Source organism: Oryctolagus cuniculus, chromosome 2 (genome assembly GCF_964237555.1).
Source record: "Oryctolagus cuniculus chromosome 2, mOryCun1.1, whole genome shotgun sequence".
NCBI classification, from domain to species: Eukaryota; Metazoa; Chordata; class Mammalia; order Lagomorpha; family Leporidae; genus Oryctolagus; species Oryctolagus cuniculus.
In genome coordinates this window covers 11,376,056-11,396,792 of record NC_091433.1, presented here as the reverse complement: position 1 = coordinate 11,396,792, position 20,737 = coordinate 11,376,056, and the positions used below count along the sequence as shown (strand labels likewise).

The following is a 20,737-nucleotide window of genomic DNA, read 5'->3' as shown; positions in this document are numbered from 1 at the left end:
CCCGGCTCCCTGTCCCCCATTCGAGCACGCAGCACGCGGGCACCTGTGTGCTCACTGCCTCAGGAGAGGATGTGGGAAGTGGAACATAACCACCTGTCTGTGTAACCTGTACTGCTCCTCCCCGTCCTGCCCTTGGGAAGGGAGAGGCAGAGGAGCAAGGCCACCTGGTGTGTCCAGCTTTCCTCAAGAGAGGAGCCCACTCATACCCTCCACACAGAGGCTACAGTCTGTGTATCAGGCAACAAGCCGGGAGAGAAACAAAGGCAGAGGGAAAACGGGCATAGGAAAGGGCTGTGCCCACAGGGACCTGCCGGGGCGGGGCTGGAGACTTCGAACCACGACTAGGAATGCCCCGCCCACTCTTTGGCACCGGACAAGATGGCAGAACCATGGGCCGCAGAAGGAGACAGAGAGCACAGAGCAGGAGTGCAAGATTCTCGCCCTTTTCTTTATCCAGAAGCACACGGTTCCAAGTCAACCTGGTTGATATTTGTGGATCATTTGCGTGTTAGGATCCATTGCACACTTCAGTCTGCGGGGTGAGATTCAGGCCCAGTAACTCTGTTCTTTCACAACCTCCTGCTCAAAGGGACACAGAGCCTCAATGCAAGGGAACCGAGACAGACGTGTCTCTGGCTTGCCCCCGCCTCTCCCAGACCCCTGCCCACCTCTCTCCACCATGGTGCCTATGCCCTCAGGGCGCCACTGTGGAACTCATAGACAACAGACATCAGAGGAATCAAGAAACAGCCCAGTGAGCAAGCACAGGGGCTTGGAGAACATGTCGGGAAAACCGCAGACTGCGACTGCTCAGCCTCCCTTTATTTTAGTCATATGCCCAGAATTCAGTCCCACAGAGGTCAAGCAAACACCCTGGACTCAAGAGTAGCCAATGCAACTCTCCTGCACTTTGTCCTGCAGGCAAAAAAAAAAACAGGGTGGAAAGGAATGCTAGCTAAAAATATAAAGGGATTGGGACACAGTGCCCTGTCTTCAATGTCCTGGAGATCTGGAGGCTGATCTTGGCAGTGACATAAGCAGACAAGTTTTCTTTAAGGTAAACCGCAGGCTTGCAACCTGCCCAGCCTCATAAAACAAAGTTAACCTTTGGAGTTGTGTGTACTGGCAGATGGTGCAATGACATGAGGATAAGAAGAGGGCATTTCATAGGCTCAGTTGACCTGGCAAGATTGCTACTGATTCTACGGAAAAAAAAAACCGAGACCATCTGCCTGCCTCTGTTTACCTGAATTCTCTGGTTCTTCACTTTGCCCACCTTTCACACAGTGTTGCGGCAACAACTCACTCACCTGCTGGCCTGGGTGTCCCTGAGGGCTGGGGCTCTGTCTCCTCATGTTTTAGCCTTCCTTGTCTCCCAGGGAGCCTGTCTCCAGGACATGCTGGAGAGCGTGGTGGATGTCAGGTGAGCCCTCGAGGGCTCGAGACCAGGGCTATGTGTGTCGACCACAAGCCCCCTCTCTGAGAGGCACCCCAGCTTTGCTGTAATGTGTGCCATCTCAGGACAGACAGGAGGAGCACGGTCACAGCAGAGTCTGGTTTGGTTTGATGGGACCTGTGGGTGTTGGCATTCAACAGGTGGGGAAAGCCCCACCTCACAGCTGGACAGTGAGAGACTTTCTCCAAGCAGTAGTATCCGAGGGTTGAGCAGGTGACAGTGCCAAGAGATTAAGGGCAGGAGATAAGATCCTCTTGACTAGGGACTTCATTGATTACTAAGAAAGTCATGGCAGTTCAAAAAAAAGCACTGTGCAGGCACCAGTGAGAAACTGGAGGATTCACTGGGAAACCATAGCAGGGGCTGAATTTGCTGGGACAGATGGAGGATGGTGATACCTTGTTGGGTACATGGCGGCTGAGGAACCGCAGGATACAGGGATTCAGGCCACAGGCAGGATGCTCTCCAGATCTCATGTGCTGAAAGGGACTGGGAGGTCTTTTGTTTTTTTTGAAGATGTATTTATTTGTTTGAGAGGTAGAATTATAGAGAAAGGGGGGGAGAGACAGAGAGATCTTCCATCTGCTGGTTCACTCCCTAGATGGCCAGAACAGCCCGCTGGGCTAGGCTGAAGACAGGAGCTAGGGGCTTCTTCCAGGTCTCCCACATGGATTCAGGGGCCCAAGGACTTTGGCCATCTCCTACTGCTTTCCCAGGCCCATTTGCAGGGAGCTGGATCGGAAGTGGAGTATCCAGGTCTCAAACCAGAACTCATAGGGGATGCCAGCACCACAGGCAGCGGCTTTACCCACTACACCATAGCACCACCCTCCCCAACATAGTAGACTTGACATGGTAAGTATAGCGTTACTCAAAGGAAACTCACCATGGAAAAAGCTATAACCCATAAAATAACAAAGGGAAAAACAAGTAGTTGATAAATCAAGTCTTCATCTTAAAATGTATATGAGAAAGGTTTTCTCCTGATGGAAATAATGCTGGTAAAATGCTGGAAACAATTGGAAAAAATGTAAATGTGCCATAAAGAAAATGAATCAAGAAATTAAATTGGCTCAATGGAGTTCACGCTAGAATAAATCTTTGCCGCAAAATCCATCATTGTTGATATCATCCTGATGAAATGCTCCTATTCAAGACCAAAAAGACCCAGCAAGGTCAAAACAGCAGACAGGAGCTCAACATGCTGAAGTGCTAATGCCCTGTACTCCACATGGGTGCCTCCACGCCCACCACCTCCAAACCGGACTCACTTCCTGCTCCCCACGGCTATAACAGAAAGCCACAGCCTCATGGTTCTGGGGGCTGGAAGCCCAAGATGGGGACCTTCATACTGGTGGAAGGTGTCACATGGTGAGAGCGCACACATGTGCACGTGCAAATGAGGGAGGAAGGGGGGGGAGAGAATGGCCACGCTCTCTCAGGATCTAACCCACTCCCATGATAACAGCAATAATGCATTCCTGAGGACAGGACCCTCATTTTCCATCTCACTTCTTAGTAACATTATAGTGGCAGTTACATTTCAACATGAGTTTGGGAGAGGACATTCAAACCCTAGCACCCCCCCCCCCAATACCCTAGGTGCTTCTCTTCCATTCCCTGGCTCAGCCAGGGGGCACCATCAGCCCAAGGTGAAATTCTGTGCATTTCCCCTGCAATCTGTCCGGCCGCCCTCACCACCTGTTTGCCCATGTCCAGTCTGACCCCTCCTGCCTTGTCTGGCTTCTCAGTCCCTCTTGATGGTTCTCTTGGTCCTGTTCCCTCCCCAGCTCCTGCTGCTTACACCGTGGTTACTCTTGGCTACAGCCTCTTCACTGATCTGATTCCCTTGGCTCTCCCAACCCACTGCCCACACTGCAAAGGGAAGAGACCGTCCCACAATGACATCTGATCCTCTACTCTTCACAGTCTTACAAGGCTCCTCGTGATACTTAGATCTTCCGTATAGTCCCACCAGTCATGGCCCTAGGCTGCCCCCCTCTTTGTCATGGACTTTTTACCCTCTCTCAGGCCCAGAGTGCACTGTACACACTTCTCCTTCTACCTCAAATCCCACTGCCTTCACCTTAACCCATATAACCCCTGTGTTAATGAATTCTATCCACCCATTGAGAATTACACTGTGGTTGTCTCTTTCCGGATCTATCTCTTCCACTAAGTTATAACATTCTCAGAGTGAAGTCATGTCTTATGGACCTTTATAGTCTTAGCAGAAAGGACAGTTATGCTTGTAATTACAGGTAGGTAAAAGGACCTCTCTATATATTTGTTGAACTGATGAATAGAACTATTTTATTCTTTCCATCCTGCATAGAAGGTATTATGATGATTATTTTTAAAAATTCAAAGAACTTAAATAACTGGCCCTCGTCACCAGAGAAAAGTCATGGCATTTAACTCAGGTCAATGTAACTATACAGTTAAACCATTCCACCAGGTAGTGCCTTTCAATTGGATGTAACCAGAATGCAGATACGGGGACACAGTTCCTACAGATATGGCATTGAGAGTCAACAGGGGAGAGGAATGCAATCGAAAATAATTATAAACCAATGTAGTTTGCAGGTGTAACTGCATGGCCACATACAGTGGGCGTATTTCGTGAGGGCAAGGGAGATTGAGGAGGCTGTGAGGGCTGCTAGAGCCATGGTATGAACAGTAGCTCAGAGCTTGATCAGCAAGGTTGGAGGGGAATCCTAGCAGATGCCTAAAATCAGTTATGTTCCGTTATACATCAGAACAAGCTTCAGAAATTAATATTCTGAGTGTACTATAGATGACGAAGCTGCTAGTGCCAATATTTTGACATTTCAAGACACCAAAATGATTAAATGAACCAGAGTATATATGCCAGCAAAGATGAGTTCTCAGAAGCACTGAGCATTACGCAGACAGCGTCTTCCTTGGATGCGGCCAGAGTCCTCGGGCAGGCCATGGTGAACGGATTTCTTCATGTCTTGGGCTTCATCAACATATTCTTCTGTGTGCCAAGTGCTAATGAAGATTGCATGCAGATTGCCAAAATAAAAGCAAAAACGCTTACATTAGAATAATAAGTGTCCAAATTAGATGGCTCAAAACAGAAACTCTGGCTCCAAGTTGACGCACAGTTTTTGCCCCGCTGTACAGTTGTCCAAGGAGAAAGCTGAGGCTCGGAGACAAAGTTTAATAAATTATGTATCTTTCTGATATTTAATTGGTTCTTGATTCAAAGTAATCCAAAACTTTCAAGTTATTCCCTTGAACTCTTTTAACAAGCTGAAATGGTTTGATTTGGGATTTTGAGGTTAAATGTGATATTATGTACATGAAGAGCATACCATCTGTCGCTCCCCCTCTTCGTGGAGGAACGACACAGGACCCTGCGCTGTTCTTTTGTCTGCTCGGCCCTCCCCGGGTTTGCTGCTGGTTCTTCCCGGGTTGGCTACTGTCCCTTCCACCTCCGTGGAAGGGCGGTTCCCCCTGGCCACTTTCCCCACTTCCGCAGGGGAGCGGCACACCGCCGGCCGGCTCTCTCGGGGGCTGCACAGGTGTTCCCTCAGATAGATGTTCCCCTTAGATGTTCCTGGTGGATGCCGTCTCTCTCCTCCTTTATAGTCCTCCTCCGCCAATCCCAACTTGGCTGCCCACACGCCGAGTACGCTGCTCTCCTTCAATCAGGAGCAAGTCCTACAGTTTATTGGTTGAACTGGAGGCAGCTGTGCAGAAGCTGTTTACTTCTCTCCCAGCGCCATATTGTGGGAGAGCAGATGCATAGAATAAGTCTTAATTCCAGTAACTCAGTCTAGTCCGGATTGCTCCCCACACCATCTATTATTAAAATGCATTTGTGAATCCCTTTCAAGAAAAGTTAATCCCCTCTCTGCATGTCTCATTGTCTCATAGAAAAACAACACAGATAGAAAACAAAAACTTTGTTCTGCAAATGTGATGCTAACTTCAAAAAAAAAAAGCTGCTGGTAAAATTTCTTAACTAGACAGTGGACTTGGACATGAAGAATAAGACTTAATACACAGTACATACTCAAAAAACAGAGATTAATGTTCTGTTTGTCGTACCCAACAATTATGGGTAGATATGCAAGAAAATCTCAATATATGTTAGCTCAAAAAACACTATAAATTATTTTTCCATTTATGAAGAAGGTTGAGAGGTAGCGTTGGCAACATTTTAGCCTCTAATTCCTCATTCTACTTCCAGACCATTCTTTCCTATTCTTCTACCCAGTCAATGCTGTTTCCTTTGATTTAGCCCACAAAATGTCTTTTTTTTTTTAAAGATTTATGTATTTACTTGAAAGAGTTACACAGAGAAGGAGAAGCAGAGAGAGAGAGAGAGAGAGAGAGAGAGAGCGCTTCCATCCTCTGGTTCACTCCCCAATTGACCACAACAGCTGAAGCTGAGCCGATCTGAAGCCAGGAGCCAGGAGCTTCTTCAGGGTCTCCCATCAGGTGCAGGGGCCCAAGAACTTGGGTCATCTTCTACTGCTTTCTCAGGCCACAAAAGATAGCTCCATCAATAGTGGAGCAGCTGGGACTCGAACTGGCACCCATATGGGATGCCCGCACTGCAGGCGGCGGCTTCATCTGCTACGTCACAGCACTGGCCCCAAAATCAGTCTTGAAGTTCTACTCAAATGCTGGCATCATCCTTACCTCTCACTCTGCACATGTTGCAACTCCCTCCTCTAAGATTTTCAGCTGCCTTCTGCAGCGCTATTGTCCATCTGGCAAACACATTTTTCCAGAATTCGTCAAATGCCACTTCCTTCTAAGCAGGATCCTCCAAAGCAGAATTAATGAATTCTCCTTTGAACTCTAGAGGCACTTCATTCATGCCTCTATTGTGGTACTTCCTACACTGCCATGTGACTGCTTGTGGACAGGAAACATGTCTCATTGACCTGTGTTACTCTGGGGCTTTGTAGAGTCCCCAGCACAAAGAAGAGGATTTAAAAAATGTTTTCTGAAAAAGAAGCACTAATCTGTTGATTGAAGGTAAGCAATTTAAGAAAAACATTATGGTTTAGAATAAGGTACTGGAAGTTCATCAGAAGAAAAGTCATATTATCCCAGATTGCCAAGTCAACATTTAATGCCCTCCAAAAATAACCCCAGGTACTTAAAAGCCTCATAATTCTAGAGCTGAAAAACTACTTCAAGATAACAGAGGTTTGCCCTCTGCCACATGGGTCAGAAAACTAAGGCCCAGAGTGCCTCCGAGGTCTCATGACCAGTAAGGGGCAGGCCTCCCAGCCCAGTCCTGACTCCAAGTTCACAGCATATATAATTATCCTTGGATTCCTCTCTAAAGGACCTTTCTAGATAATATTCTATTGTCTAGTGCCAAGCAAACGTTTTACCCACTTCGGCACAGAAGTAAAAGAATAGATTGTTTTGAGAAACCCATCTGTTAACTAAAAACCAATGCTTGCATGGGTGAATCCACCTGCATGTTTATACAGATCTCTGTAAGGTGAATGAATGTTGCCAACTTGAAAATTTAGTTTAAAAAAATACATACTGTACTTGGGAGAAAAAAACCCTTGCTTGATAAGTTATTTTTTGAAAACACTCCAGGGGCCAGCGCCGTGGCACAGTAGGTTAATTCTCTGCCTGCAGCGCCGGCATCCGATGTAGGCGCCGAGTTCTAGTCCCGGCTGCTCCTCTTCCAATCCAGCTCTCTGCTGTGGTCTGGGAAGGCAGTGGAGGATGGCCCAAGTCCTTGGGCCCCTGCACCCGTGTGGGAGACCTGGAAGAAGCTCCTGGCTCCTGGATTTGGATCAGTGCAGCTCCAGCCATTGCGGCCATTTGGGGAGTGAACCATTGGATGGAAGGCCTTTCTCTCTATCTCTCCCTCTCACTGTCTGTAATTCTACCTCTCAGGTAAATGGGTAAAATCTCTAAAAAAAAAAAAAAAAAAAAGAAAATAAAAGAAAAGAAAAGACTCCTAATACAAAGAAAATTGCTTGCTTGCCAAGAGAGAAGCCAGTCATAGGCTCCATAAAGCAGAACATGACCCATAAAATACCAACTGATCACACCATTTAGACTCTGTAGGGAATATTATTGAAATGTGAGTGGGGACAAAAGGGCAAACTTGAAGTGGACATTAAGTTGTCCAAATCTAAGGAATCAACTTAGTTTTATACTTTGATTCCTTAATATGAGATTATCTTATAGTTTATATTAAACTAGACACTACGTAAGGGTTAACCAAGCTTGTAAAAATAAAATCAAATTGCATGAAACTTATTGGTCAGAAAAGATCATCTGGTCAACCACGCCAGATCATAAATACTAGCACTATAACAAATATTAAAATTAAATATTTAAAAATGTTTCACAGGAGTCAGCGTTGTGTTGTGGTGGGTTAGGCTGAGGTTTGGAATGAGGATAACCCATACCCTAGTGCAAGGTTGGAGTTCATGCTTCTACTACAACTTCCTGATAATGCACTCGAGAGGCAGCAGACAATGGTACAAGCACTCGGGAAACCCAGATGGAGTTTCTGGCTCTTGGTTTCAGCCTGGTCCAGCCCCAGCTCTCTCTCTCTCTCCTGTCACTCTTTCAAATAAATAAATAAATCTTAAAAATAAGTAAATGGTTTACAGCACTAGAAATGAACTTTTCCTTATGCAATTGGTGTTATTACATAGTAAGTACAGGGATGAAAGGTCACAGTGAAAGTTAGAAGATAATAAATAATGATTGGAGTCTGAGTTAACCTCAGCTTTCTTAGCAATCAAATATTTATATGTGAATTATGCATGCCAAAAATTTAACCCTAGATTTATCTGTCACCAGTGGGTATATGCTCAGGGGAGCTTGAATTCACGTTGCTATCAGCTAGGCAAAGCATAATTAGGAGCATAAAACTGTCCCACGAAAATAATGCCTGTTAAAAGCCACAGTACTTGTTTCCTTTTTATTGCTGTTTTGAAACATTAGTCACAGCCTTGTTCTCCTTCATGAAACCATACCTCTAAGTTGTAGTATTTATTAGGCATCCACATGGAATATAAGCAGGTAAAATCTGCTCATTATTTGAATTTGATACTAAATTGAAAAATGTCAAAAACAATGGGAACATTTTCCATATAAACACAAGGTTAGAACTGAAGAGAGGAATAGAATAGATACATATGAAAGAACAATTTGAAAATCTAAGACTTGGAAATCAGATACATTTTTAAACCATGGAAAGTAAAACTGTGAGTAGAGGATTATTTTGAGAACCCAAAAATTTATTATGCATTTGCAATAATTTTAATATTCAAGCCAAAAGTGAGATAAATACTTGTGTTTGCATAAGAAGAGAAAATGGACTAATAATCAATCTTTGTTTGATCCAAAGGATACATTCACTTTTCAGTATCTCAGAAACAAGGATAAGGAAATAGCAAGACTATTAGAAGGGAAACGCTGATTAATGAGCACAGTGAAAGCTAATTACAAACACAGGGCCACAGCCCAAAATAACTTAAAGGGCACAGAAAGAAAAAAAAATTATGCAGTCATTTCAATTGGTGAGTTCAACTAGAAACACTAGAAAAAAGTAAGTATTTTTCATAAATGTCACATAAAAGTCTTCTGATTACCAACTAGTATTTGGCAAATGACCAAAAGAAGCCATAGATAACTTTCCACTGGAGAATGATGAAAACAGGAAACTAAAACAATTCTGAAAGGCAGGATCCAAAGTGGCTGGCAAAGGAACTGGCTAGTCGACAAAATCTGCTCTGCTCCCTGATTTCTGATTTCTTTGCCAGCTGGGATTAGGAAGAAGGGTTCCTGACAGATGTCAATAAATCTACTGGAAGGTCCGATTTATTCTGCAAATAGGTTCTTACTAATGAACTGAATTCAATAATTAAAACACTTCTGATCACAGCATTTTGTTTGTTTTTAAATCATGATGAGAAATGAACTAGGTTCTCTAAAGATAGAGAAACCATAATGGAAAGCCTGCTAAGTTATCACTAAGGTCCCTTTCATCAGTATTTTGGAACTTTCCTGAAACTTAAAATCCAATACAAAATAAACCTTATATGGGATCACAAACAGAAGGTTCTTTTAGCCAGTAAAGAGTATGGACTTATGGTTTATTCGCTTTTATTACATAAACAAAACCTACTCTTAGGTTCTTAGAACAGATGTCTTTTATAAAACATTCTTTTAAATATAGTTTTAAATCAATCCTATTTACAATGAGCACAGTCATATATTCTCATGCCAGAGAAATGCTTTTAGAAATAAGATTTTACTCAAGACAGTTTTAGTTAAGTTGTGACAGGTACATTAGAACCAAAAGGATGTGATTCGATTTGTGTTACCTCTTCCAGAAACAAGCCAAGCTGATGTCCTTTAGAAATCCATGGAATAAAGCCCAGAGAGAACAAAACATAATGAGTTATCAGTCCAAAAGTGATTGCCAAAGGTAGAAAATATTATTACAGAAACCCAGAGACTCAATAAAGTCGTGAATTTACTGCAAAGGCTTGATCAGGACCCAGCAGTGTATTTTATTTCTTTAGAACATCACTTGCAATGCTGTTCAGATCTTTAAAATACTTCAGCTCTTATTTTTTTCTTTGAAGAGAAAATGGTGAATGAATTAAATTCAGGACTAGTTTGTGAATCAGACACGTGGCACTTGTGGTTCAGGAAACAGAAGTGATGTACTGCTGAAATACATTTTCAACTGAGAAATACAGATATGATTAAGACTCTATGCTATGCAGTGCTCGGAGCTGCACTACCAAAACGAGCTGCACTACAGTAGTCACCTCCAATACCATTTCAGACGCGGTTAAATGTCACCTTAGAACAGTGTTCTTGGACTTCGGTGTGCATGGGATCGATATGGGAAGCCTACTCACATGCAGAAATCCTGAGGCCTGGGGTGGGAAGCACAGACTTAGATACAGAGGTCAGTGAGAACCCATCAGTGCCCCCGCATGTAATCAAATTAAGAACTGACGCCCAGAATGTAAAGACCCATGCACCTGTGATGCGATCCGCTACACTTGTGCCTCTGAATTCTCTACGTCCACATTTTAGACCCAATTACAAAGTGACTTGCTAGTGAAAGATTTCATGCTTTTCCACGGATCTTGACAGTGTGGGCCAATCTAGCTATTTTTAACCAAGACTCTAAAAAGGGGTCTGCATGGGTTTTAGGCCAAAATTTTGGAGCTAGCAGAAGCATCAGAGTCAGATAATCTGATTCTCTACAGTTAGAAAAAGGAAGGGGCCAGCGCGGGGCATAGCGGGTAAAGCCGCTGCCTTCTGTGCCAACATCCCCTGTGGGTGCCCGTTTGAGTCCCAGCTGCTCCACTTCCGATCCAGCTCTCCACTATGGCCTGGGAAAGCAGTAGAAGATGGCCCAAGTCCTTGGGCCCCTACACCTGCGTGGGAGACCTGGAAGAAGCTCCTGGCTCCTGGCTTTGGATCGGTGCAGCTCTGGCTGTTGCGGCCATCTGGGGAGTGAATCAGCAGATGGAAGCTCTCTCTCTCTTTCTGCCTCTGCCTCTCTGTAACTCTGCCCTTCAAATAAATAAATTAAAAAAAAAAAACTTAAAAAAAAAAAAAAGAAGAAGAAGAAGAAAACGGAAGCAGCCAGTGAGATCATCTGTGTCCATGAGAACCCAAGCCTTCTCACGATCAGGGTCCTTTCAAGTCATCGAAGTAGTTGATGCCTTTGTCACTTGGGAAAAGTGTATGGAACTCACTTTAAACAATTGAGGCGCAATATATTAGAGGGTCTATGAAGAAATAAACTTCTTAGCTAAAAAGTAAAAATTCAAGGAAAAGAAGCAAAGTTACCCTCAAGGAAAAAGAAACAGGGAAATGGTAGTTTTCAGTTCCTGCTATGGAAGAGATATTGTTCCCACTAACCAAAGACACTGAGGGTCCGAGTGGCTGTCTTCCCAGGGTCACACAGCTAAACACGTGCCCAAGACAGAATCTTTCTCAAGGCAGGCCCAACATTCTTTGTATTGTGCGGTGCTGTTCCTGGGAAGAAATGCCCCTGCAGAAAGAGAAAAGCATCCCTCATTTCAAAACGCTTGTTACTGCATGGAAGTGTAGACAGCTATGGTTTGGACTGGACATCGAGCAATGAGAGTTTGTAGGCTTCATTGACATAGTTCTCTGGGGCTCACAAAATCACAATTGTTAAATCTTCACTGAAATAGGATATTAGGCGATTTACATTTGAAAATTCTGCATTGCACTTGCCAAATTTCCATTCCTTTTTTAACAATATTTTGTGTTTTGCAATTTTCAAAATGCAGTAGCCACACATATATTCGGCTCCTTATTTCTGAACTCACATCCAATCTAAGATTGTTCCCCACCAGTGGAGCACTTCTCTCACAAGTCCCCACTGACAATGCCATCCTATGGCACACCACCTGGTTATTTGTGGAATTAACATTTAAATTGAATTATTGGGACTCATCATCTAAATCCTAGCTTTATCTCGAAACTCAGGATGTGATTTGATGTCTCTTTAATGGAGAGGATTGCTAGGTTTTTTAAATAATTTGTGTTCTAGGTGGTACTTTATCCCTGCATCTTTCTTTTTACAATTGCTATAACGAATATTATATTTTAGCCATTTTTCTTTCTCAGAGACTGCTGGCTCTTTCCGTGCTGTGTAAATTACTTGCGTTAATATTATTTGTGTCTTAGTATTTTGAGATTTTACAATACATATATTTTTAAAGATTTTGTTTATTTGAAAGGCAGAGTTAAAGACATCAGGGTGGAGGTAGGGGATGGACACAGAGCACTCTTCCATCCACTGGTTCACTCCCCAAATGGCTGCCAACAGCCACATCTGGGCCAGGCTGAAGCCAGGAGCCAGGAGCTTCCTCCAGGTCTACCAAGTGGGTGCAGGGGCCCAAACACTTGGACCATGTTCTGCTGCTTTTCCCAGGCCATAAGCAGGGAGCTGGGTTGAAAGCAGGAGTAGCCAGAACTCAAACCAGCACCCATACGGGACGCCTGAGTTGCAGAAGTGGCTTAACCCACTATGCCACAATGCTGGCCCCCAGAATACATACGCGAAAATAATCTTTCCTGGATTCTTAGTAGAATCATTCAGACAGAGAGCATCCATCTACTGCTTCACTCCCCAGATGCCCACAATGATGGGCTGGGCCAGGCCAAGGCAGAAGCCAGGAACTCAGTTCAGGAACACAACATAGGGTGGCAAGACCCCAATTATCTGAGTCATCACTGCTGCCTCCCAAGGTCTGCATTAGCAGGAAACTGGAGGCAAGAGCTAGAGGCAAATAGCGAACCCAGGCACTCAATGTGAGACTCAGGCAGCTTAACTGCCATGCCAAATGCCAGCCCCCTGCTTGCTTTCTTGAATTCTAAGTTGCAATAGGTTCAAATTAATTCAAAGAAAAGAACTTTCCATATATAATGCTATCTAATTGTCGCTCCCCCTCTTCGTGGAGGAATGACACAGGACCCTGCGCTGTTCTTTCGTCTGCTCGGCCCTCCCCGGGTTTGCTGCTGGTTCTTCCCGGCTTGGCTACTGTCCCTTCCACCTCCGTGGAAGGGCGGTTCCCCCTGGCCACTTTCCCCACTTCCGCAGGGGAGCGGCACACCGCCGGCCGGCTCTCTCGGGGGCTGCACAGGTGTTCCCCTTAGGTGTTCCCCTTAGATGTTCCTGGTGCATGCCGTCTCTCTCCTCCTTTATAGTCCTCCTCCACCAATCCCAACTCGGCTGCCCACACGCCGAGCACGCTGCTCTCCTCCAATCAGGAGCAAGTCCTACAGTTTATTGGCTGAACTGGAGGCAGCTGTGTAGAAGCTGTTTTCTTCTCTCCCAGCGCCATATTGTGGGAGAGCAGATACATAGAATAACTCTTAATTCCAGTAACTTAGTCTAGTCCGAGTTGCTCCCCACACTAATGATCTAATTATCAATTCTTATATAAGGGAAGAATTGTATTAAAGAAATTATATGTTTTGAAAATGCATCTTAGTATGTTGACTTCAACATGGGTTTGTCTGAAACTGCAGTTTCAAAATACGTCAGATAAAATAGCATAGCTCGGGTGGAAAGACCCAGTTGCCAGAGAAGTTTCCAATTCCTCAACTTGTGGACATTTCCACTTTGCTTCTGTTGCTTGCCACTACACCTGCAGTGGCCAGCCTCAAAAGGGCTACCCCTCCTTCTCATCCCTGCTCAAAAGGCTGAGCTCAGCCTTTGGAACACAATGTCTTCCCCTGACGTACAAGATGACAGAAATCCATGCCTGCAAGTAACTGCCTTAAGAAATAAAGTTTGGAGGGCAGGCACTGTGGCACAGAAGGCTAAGCCCCGAACTGGGATGCCTGCACCCCCCTACACATACAAAAGTGCCAATCTTAGTCCCAGCTACTCCACTTCTCATCTGGCTTCCTGCTGGTGCTCCTGGGAGGCAGCAGTGATGGCCCAGTGCTCCGGTCCCTGCCGCCCACATGGGACACCCAGGTGGGTTTCCTTGCTCTTGCTTCAGTCCACACCAGTCCTGGCTGCTGCAGACATTTGGGGAGTGAACTAGCAGACGGAAGTTCTCTCGGTCTCTCTGTCATTCTGCCTTTCTAGTAGATGAAAACAAATCAATAAACATAAAAAAAAAAAATAGGATTCCTTTCCTTTCCAGCTCCTGAGTTAAAGGCAGTGGCAATAAGCCAATAAACGTGGTGACAGTTAATGGGAACTGGTATAAACAAAAACCCCTTCCTTCTTGACATTCAGTACGTAACAGAATGGGCATTCTACACTATGAAAGATCACAGAACAACAGAATCTGAGCTGCAAGGAACCTTAGAGACCATGAAAATTTCGCTACCCTTTGATCTTCCTAGCAAATGAATACAAAGATTTCACCAGGGCATTTGTCTTTGATTGGTGTTGTCAGGCTCAGTTTTGGCCACATAGGGCCAAAACAGACTTCCATGGAGGGTCGTCACTGCAATCAAGTTCCCACCTGTTGACCTATTCCAGTGTCTCTCTCTCCCTCACCTACCTCCCCCTCCCCCCCAACCCACCCCGACCCCTACCCCCGGAGCTCTGTCAAGCTGTCCCCCACGGTCACTCTACGGTAAACTTGCCCTGAGTTTGCAATCAGGCAACTTGCAAGGGACCAGAGAACCTTCAGTTCTCTCTGATGAATTTTGCCCCATCAGGCTTGACTCTGGCTTTGTAGTGTAGTTCTAAGGACCGACTGCTGAACGTTGGCGGAGATCTGTTTCTGCTTTTACTAATCAAAAGACTGCAAGGACACAGGTAATTTGCAAAGCTGGCAGGCGGGAAATCCAAGTGTCACTGTCCCCCTCACTGGAGAGGCAGCAATCACACGGGCTGCGGGTCCCTTCCACGACCCCGGCAGCAGGTGGTCTCAATGCCATGCTCGAAGGGCAGGTCCAGCCCCATGTGAAGCAGTCGCCCCAGTGTCGAAGGGCAGACACTGTGGCGGCCTCCTAACCCTAATCCCGACAGACAGTCTGCAATGTCCAAGGGCGCTTAAACGCTTAAAGCGTCCTGACCCGCGCGCTGTCCCCAGGCCAGCCGCTTCCCTCGGCGCCCCCACCTGTTGGGAAGCTCCCCTGAGCTCTTTCTTGCCCAAGTACTTGGGAAACTGTCGAACGGACACCCAGAGGCCAGGGAATGTGACACAGGACCATCAATATGCAGAAGAAATGGAGCCAAGAGAGCGCACACGCGGGGCCGGCGCTCGCGGGAGTCGCGCAGCTGGAGCCGGGCCCCGGCCGCGGCGCCAGGACTGCCAAGGCCGGCCCGGCGGCGGCGCCGGCGCACTCCGGACACCGAGCCTGCAAAAGGGACCCCGGGCCGGCGGCTGAACAGCTCGCAGACGGCGGGCAGCGGGCGATGCAGCCACCGCCACCCCGAGGCTCCGCGGCCACCGCCGCGCCAAGCCCGATGCCGCCGGGACTGCGACCGGAGCCCCGGAGGCGCTCGCTCTCCCCGGCAGCGCGCTCCGACTTCATGGAGCCCGGCAGCGCGCCCCGGCCAGCCGAGACCTCCGCGGCGAGGGAAGCCACCTCTCGGCACGGCGAGGGCAGGAAGAAGATGGCGGCGGCCGTGGCGGCGGCGGCGGCGGCCGCGGCCTCGCACGCGCCTCTGACGCCAATGGCGCGCGCCGGCCGGCGGACTGCGGATGGCGGCGGCGGCGGCGGCGGCGGCGGCGGCCCGGGCTCCGGCGAGGGGCGGGGCGAGGCGGGGAGGGGGCCGGCCGGAGGCGGAGGCCGGGCCGGAGGCTGGAGGGAGGCGGCGGGGACAATTTGTTGTGCTCGGAACATGGCGGGCGTCGGCGACGCTGCCGCCCCGGGAGAAGGCGGCGGCGGTGGCGGTGGCGGTGGCGGCGGCGCGGACGGCCCGGAGCGAGACCGCCGCGGCGAGGCGGAGCAGCCGGGCGGCAGCGGCGGCCACGGGCCCCCGCCGGCGCCTCAGCACACGGAGACGCTGGGCTTCTACGAGAGCGACCCGCGGCGGGAGAGGCGCCGCGGCCGCGCAGGTGAGGCGGGCGGGCGGGCGGCTCTAGGCCGCGGCGAGGGCGCCGAGGGGCTGACAGGGGCCGCCGGGGACTCCGCCCGCGGGCAGCGCGGCCGCCGCCGGGGCCGTGGGCGCCCGAAGGCTCCGGAGGCTCCGCGGCCGCTGACAGCTCCCCGGGCGGCCGCCGCGCGCGATTCCGCGGCCCCTGGGGCCAGCGCCGGGCGAGGGGTGCCGCCGGGGAAGTTGTGTCCCGGGTCCGGTCACTTGGTGGACAGGCGTCCCCCACGTCCTGGCGAGCGCAGCAGTGAGGAGCGCACGGCCGATTTCCTGATAGTGTTCCTGCCAAGGTGACTTCTGCGTGTGTGCGTGTGTGTGCGTGTGTGTGCGCTGTATTATAAGAGAACTTGAGCCTTAGAAACCTGTTAACTTGCCCTCCAAATAGATTCCTCCCAGACGCAGCTGACTGCGTGGCGATGACCATGAAGTTCAGTGTAGTTCTGCCCAGAACAGGAATATTCAGCGCTCTTTTAGAATCTTACGCGTGAACTTTGCCTGAACTGAAAGTGCCACATGGAAAAAATAGCTACCGCTTCCGAATCCTACTGAATCAGTCCCCGATTTTAAGCATATTCTTAACGGTATTGCGACTCCTGGCAGTTGGGGGCTCTTACTGTGGTTTAAAGAATTATTTAGAATTCAGTTCTGTAAGATTTTGACGCGTATGGCTCGTTGAATACGCTGGTGATGGTGTTTTCATTTTTCCGTAATTCTAAGTTTTGAACAGCAGCTACATTACATTTCTTACAATGAAAAATTGCTTCTTGTGCTCCGCATAGGGGCTGTATTAGCTTTCCTGCAGTTCATGCTAATAAATGTTTAACTGCTAAGGCTTACTGCTTCTTTGATTGGACTTGGGTGTTGAAATGCTAGGAGTATTTTTAAAGACAATGGCTAATCACATCAGACCTTAATTGTTTTGCTAATTCACAAACCTGGGTGCCAGTTAGATTTTTGAAGAGGTGCATATCTTTGAAATATTAAGTACCAGCTGTTCCTTGTTCAGTCTTTTTCTTTCAGCCACTTAAGAGTTCCCTTTATTTGGTTTCATTGTCACTGTTTGCAAGAGTATTTACTTTCTGAATTGGCAGGCTGTAAGTTAAGACAAAGTATTAAGTCCCTCGCTGCCTGTTTGCTTGCATTGTGTATTGAAAGCACTCTAGTGCACATAGAAACAGATGTGGCCAGGTTTCACTATCATTTCTTAAAAATATGTCTGAATTTCAGAAAAGCCAACATTTTTAAAGCCTTTTTGTTGTTGAGAGTCTTTGATGAGCTCTGGGAGTCAGATCCAGCTCTCCTTCCCTGGCTGGCCCGGGATGGGTATGGATACCTGGACTTGTGCCCATTCTTCACCAGCATGGTTCTCCGAGTATGCTTCACTTAGCGAGGTTAAAACGGAACTTTTAACCCATGGCTGCGGGAAGACTCTTCCAGCTGTAACTGTTGGGGTCATCCTAGTGTCCCCTGTTATGTCAGTTTTGTGTGAAGAGATGGCAGTGGTCATCCTTGTTTGGCCACTTCTCACAGGCCTTGGGGTCAGGACCCCAGTGAGCATCCCGGGAACCTTGTGGTGGTGTTGCTCCACCCAGCCTTCTCTCCCGAAAGGTGACTCTGCCCATAGGTCTCAGAGCTCTTGGCCCTGTCAGCGCACCTGTAGCTCTGAAGCCTTCGGCGGAAGCTCCCCCAACCAGAAGTTAGAATTATTTGGGCTGTTTTTCCACTGCTGCCTCCCATTGCTTCGTAAACTTTCCTCCTTGCCTTTTTTTCTAGAATTTAAAAGCTATATGCTAAGGGTAGGCCTGGCCCTGAGGGCTGTAGGGTGGCACCACCTAATGTCACAGCGAAATTTCTACCTGCCTCGAACTAGTCTTGCAATACTGGCATAAGGGTTGCTGTCCGGTGTTCCTGTCCAGGTAGTACCTCTGATGCCGTAGCAGCCCTGCCCGGGAGCTCTAGTTCCCCCTGTGCACAGGTTAGGGCCACTTTGTCTTTCTTTTTTGACAGTCATAATCTTAGTGACCTGACTATCAGTTAATTCCATAGTCCCCTTTATCATTTCTCCCACAGAATTGAGGGCTCCTATAAATAACACATGTGCTGGTCCGCCCTGACAGCCTACAGTTCCTACATGACTGTACAGACTATGTGTTTATCCTCGTTTTCCCTCTGAAATATATGCATATATTAGCTTGAATGTGTACAGCTGCGTATACCATACACGTGTAGCTACATCACAGTATCTTTGTTTCTTTCGAACTCTTTTATCACATAGTTCTCAGAACTTCCTTCCCGACTGGCTGGTGTGCAGCAGTGGGCTGAAACTTGCCCCGAGTACAAGTGCCTGCACTTGACGTGGTTAGAAAAGGATGAATATTCTACTCATCATTCCCATTTTCTTTCTTTCAGGATGGACATTGTGTATTCCACTGTTCCCTGTGTGCTCCCTGGCCTTGAACCCTGGGTACAGTGGTTATCAGTAGCTGTAGATTCACCTCTTTTTTTCCTACTCTTAAAATGCTTGCAATTTCTGTTGTCCTTTTTGGCATAAGACTGGATCATCAATGCTCCATGTCACTGTGTTTCTGTGCTTGTTCCCCTTTTTGACACACCTGCACAAGCCCCAGGTGGAGGGCTTTCTGTGCAGCCATATTCCCACTCAGGGCTCTAGGTCCAGCAGGTCAACTTTGAACTAAGAATTAGGCAATCTGTGTGCTTGGCTTGGCTCGGTTGTTAAATTGCTTTGAAGAGTCTGAGATTGCTTGCCCAATCCACTTGGCTCTGTTTCATAACACCACTACCAAAGAGTTTGGAATCTGAGGTTAGTTCTGGTCACAGTGAAGGCTTGGGTAAACTAAGTCCGACACCTGTGGCTGAGGATGAAACAAAACCTGGCTAATGCAGGCGTTGGAGGTGCCTAGGGGTAGGTATTGCATGTGAACCAAGAGCCGAAGTAAGGTCAAGGTGAAGAGTATTGTGTCTAATGGTGACTGTATTTTTCCCCTTTTTTAATGAATTCTGGAGTCCTAGAGCTTAAACCTGTTACTCATCCTTTTGCCTCTCTTCTCTGCCTTTACCTGTTGTTAGGCCACTTGCTTTACCTCCATGAGAGACTGAACAAGGGCAGGAAGGATGATGAAACCCATGCAAGCCACCTGATCACCATTTTAACCGTTCTCACAGAAGATTTTGAGTGAAGCAAAGATTTTTTTTTTTAAAGATATTTTATTTGAAAGAGTTACAAAGAGAGAGAAGGAGAGGGAGAGAGAGAGAGAGAGGCCTTCCATCTGCTGGTTCACTCCCCTAGTTGGCCGCAATGGCTGGAGCTATGCCGATCTGAAGCCAGGAGCCAGGAGCTTCTTCTGGGTCTCCCATACAGGTGCAGTGACCGCAGGACTTGGGCCATCTGCTGCTGCTTTCCCAGGCCATAGCAGAGAGCTGGATCGGAAATGGAGCAGCCAGGACTCAAACTGGGACCATGTGGGATGCTGGCCCTACAGGCAGCAGCTTTACCTGTTTTGCCGCAGCGCCAGCCTCCGGGCAAAGATTTTAACTAGTCCTATTCTGTATGTCCTAGTATTTGTGTAATTGGAAATTTGTTACATTCTTCTTCTTTTTTTTTTTTTTTTTCTGTTTAAAGATTTATTTATTTACATGAGAGGCAGAGTTACAGAGAGAGAGAGAGAGAGAGGTTTTCCATATGTTCATTTACTCCCCAGATGGTTGCAACGGCTAGAGCTGAGCCGATCCGAAACCACGGGCGAGGAGCTTCTCTGGATCTCCCAGGCAGGTGCAGGGGCCCAAGCACTTGGGCCACCTTCCACTGCTTTCCCAGCACATTAGCAGGGAGCGGGATCAGAAGAGCAGCAGCCAGGACTTGAACCAGCGACCATATGGGTTGCTGGCGCTGCAAGCAGATGCTTAACCTACTACACCACAGCGCTGGCCCCTGTTACATCCTTCTTACAAATACTCTTTTTTTAAAATGTGTTTTCCTTTACTCAGTCATCACCTTCCATAGAATATATCACAGTTACTTCTCTGGCCCCAAGCTCTCTTGATAGATTATTAAAGATTGATCCTGAGGTGGTAAAGCAAAATTAGCTCCTTCTCATCTGACAGACTGTTGCTCTACTTTTAAAATTCTTGCTTGCTTTACTTGATTAGTATATATATATATATGTGAAGGGTCTTCAAAAAGCTCATGGGAGGGGCCAGCATTGTGGCACAGAGGATTAAATGACCATTTGAGATGCCAACACCCCTACTAAGAGTGCTGGTTCCATTCCCAGCTATACTACTTCTGATCCAGTGTCCTGCTAATTGCCTGGGAAGTCAGTGGAAGACGGCTCAATACTTGAGCTCCTGCCACCCACATAGGAGACCTGGGTGGAGCTCCTGGCTCCTGGCTTTGGCCTGGCACAGCCCTAGCTGTTGTGGGCAAGTGGGGAGTGAACCAGCAGATGGAAAATCTCTCTTTCTGTGTCTCTGTCTCTGTCTCTTCTTCTTCCTCTCCAATGCTCTGGCTTTCAAATAAGTGAATCTTAAAAAAGTTTATCAGAGGGTCCAGTGCTGTGGCATAGTGGGTAAAGCCGCCACCTGCAGTGCTGGCATTCCATATGGGCGCCAATAAATCCCAGCTTCTCTACTTCTGATCCAGCTGTCTGCAGTGGCCTGGG

The 20,737-nt window shown here is 47.3% G+C and overlaps 1 protein-coding gene across 1 annotated transcript in view; it reads left to right on the top strand.

Annotated features, from left to right (window-relative positions):
* Nucleotides 1-15,064: 15,064 nt before the first annotated feature.
* The window catches only part of TAPT1 (transmembrane anterior posterior transformation 1), a 68,904-nt gene continuing 63,231 nt past the window's right edge, over nt 15,065-20,737 (top strand). The window contains exon 1 of the mRNA XM_051830318.2: nt 15,065-16,023. Within this exon, the coding sequence (XP_051686278.2) occupies nt 15,177-16,023 (847 nt within the window). The 5' untranslated portion in view covers nt 15,065-15,176. The remainder of the gene's footprint in view (nt 16,024-20,737) is intronic.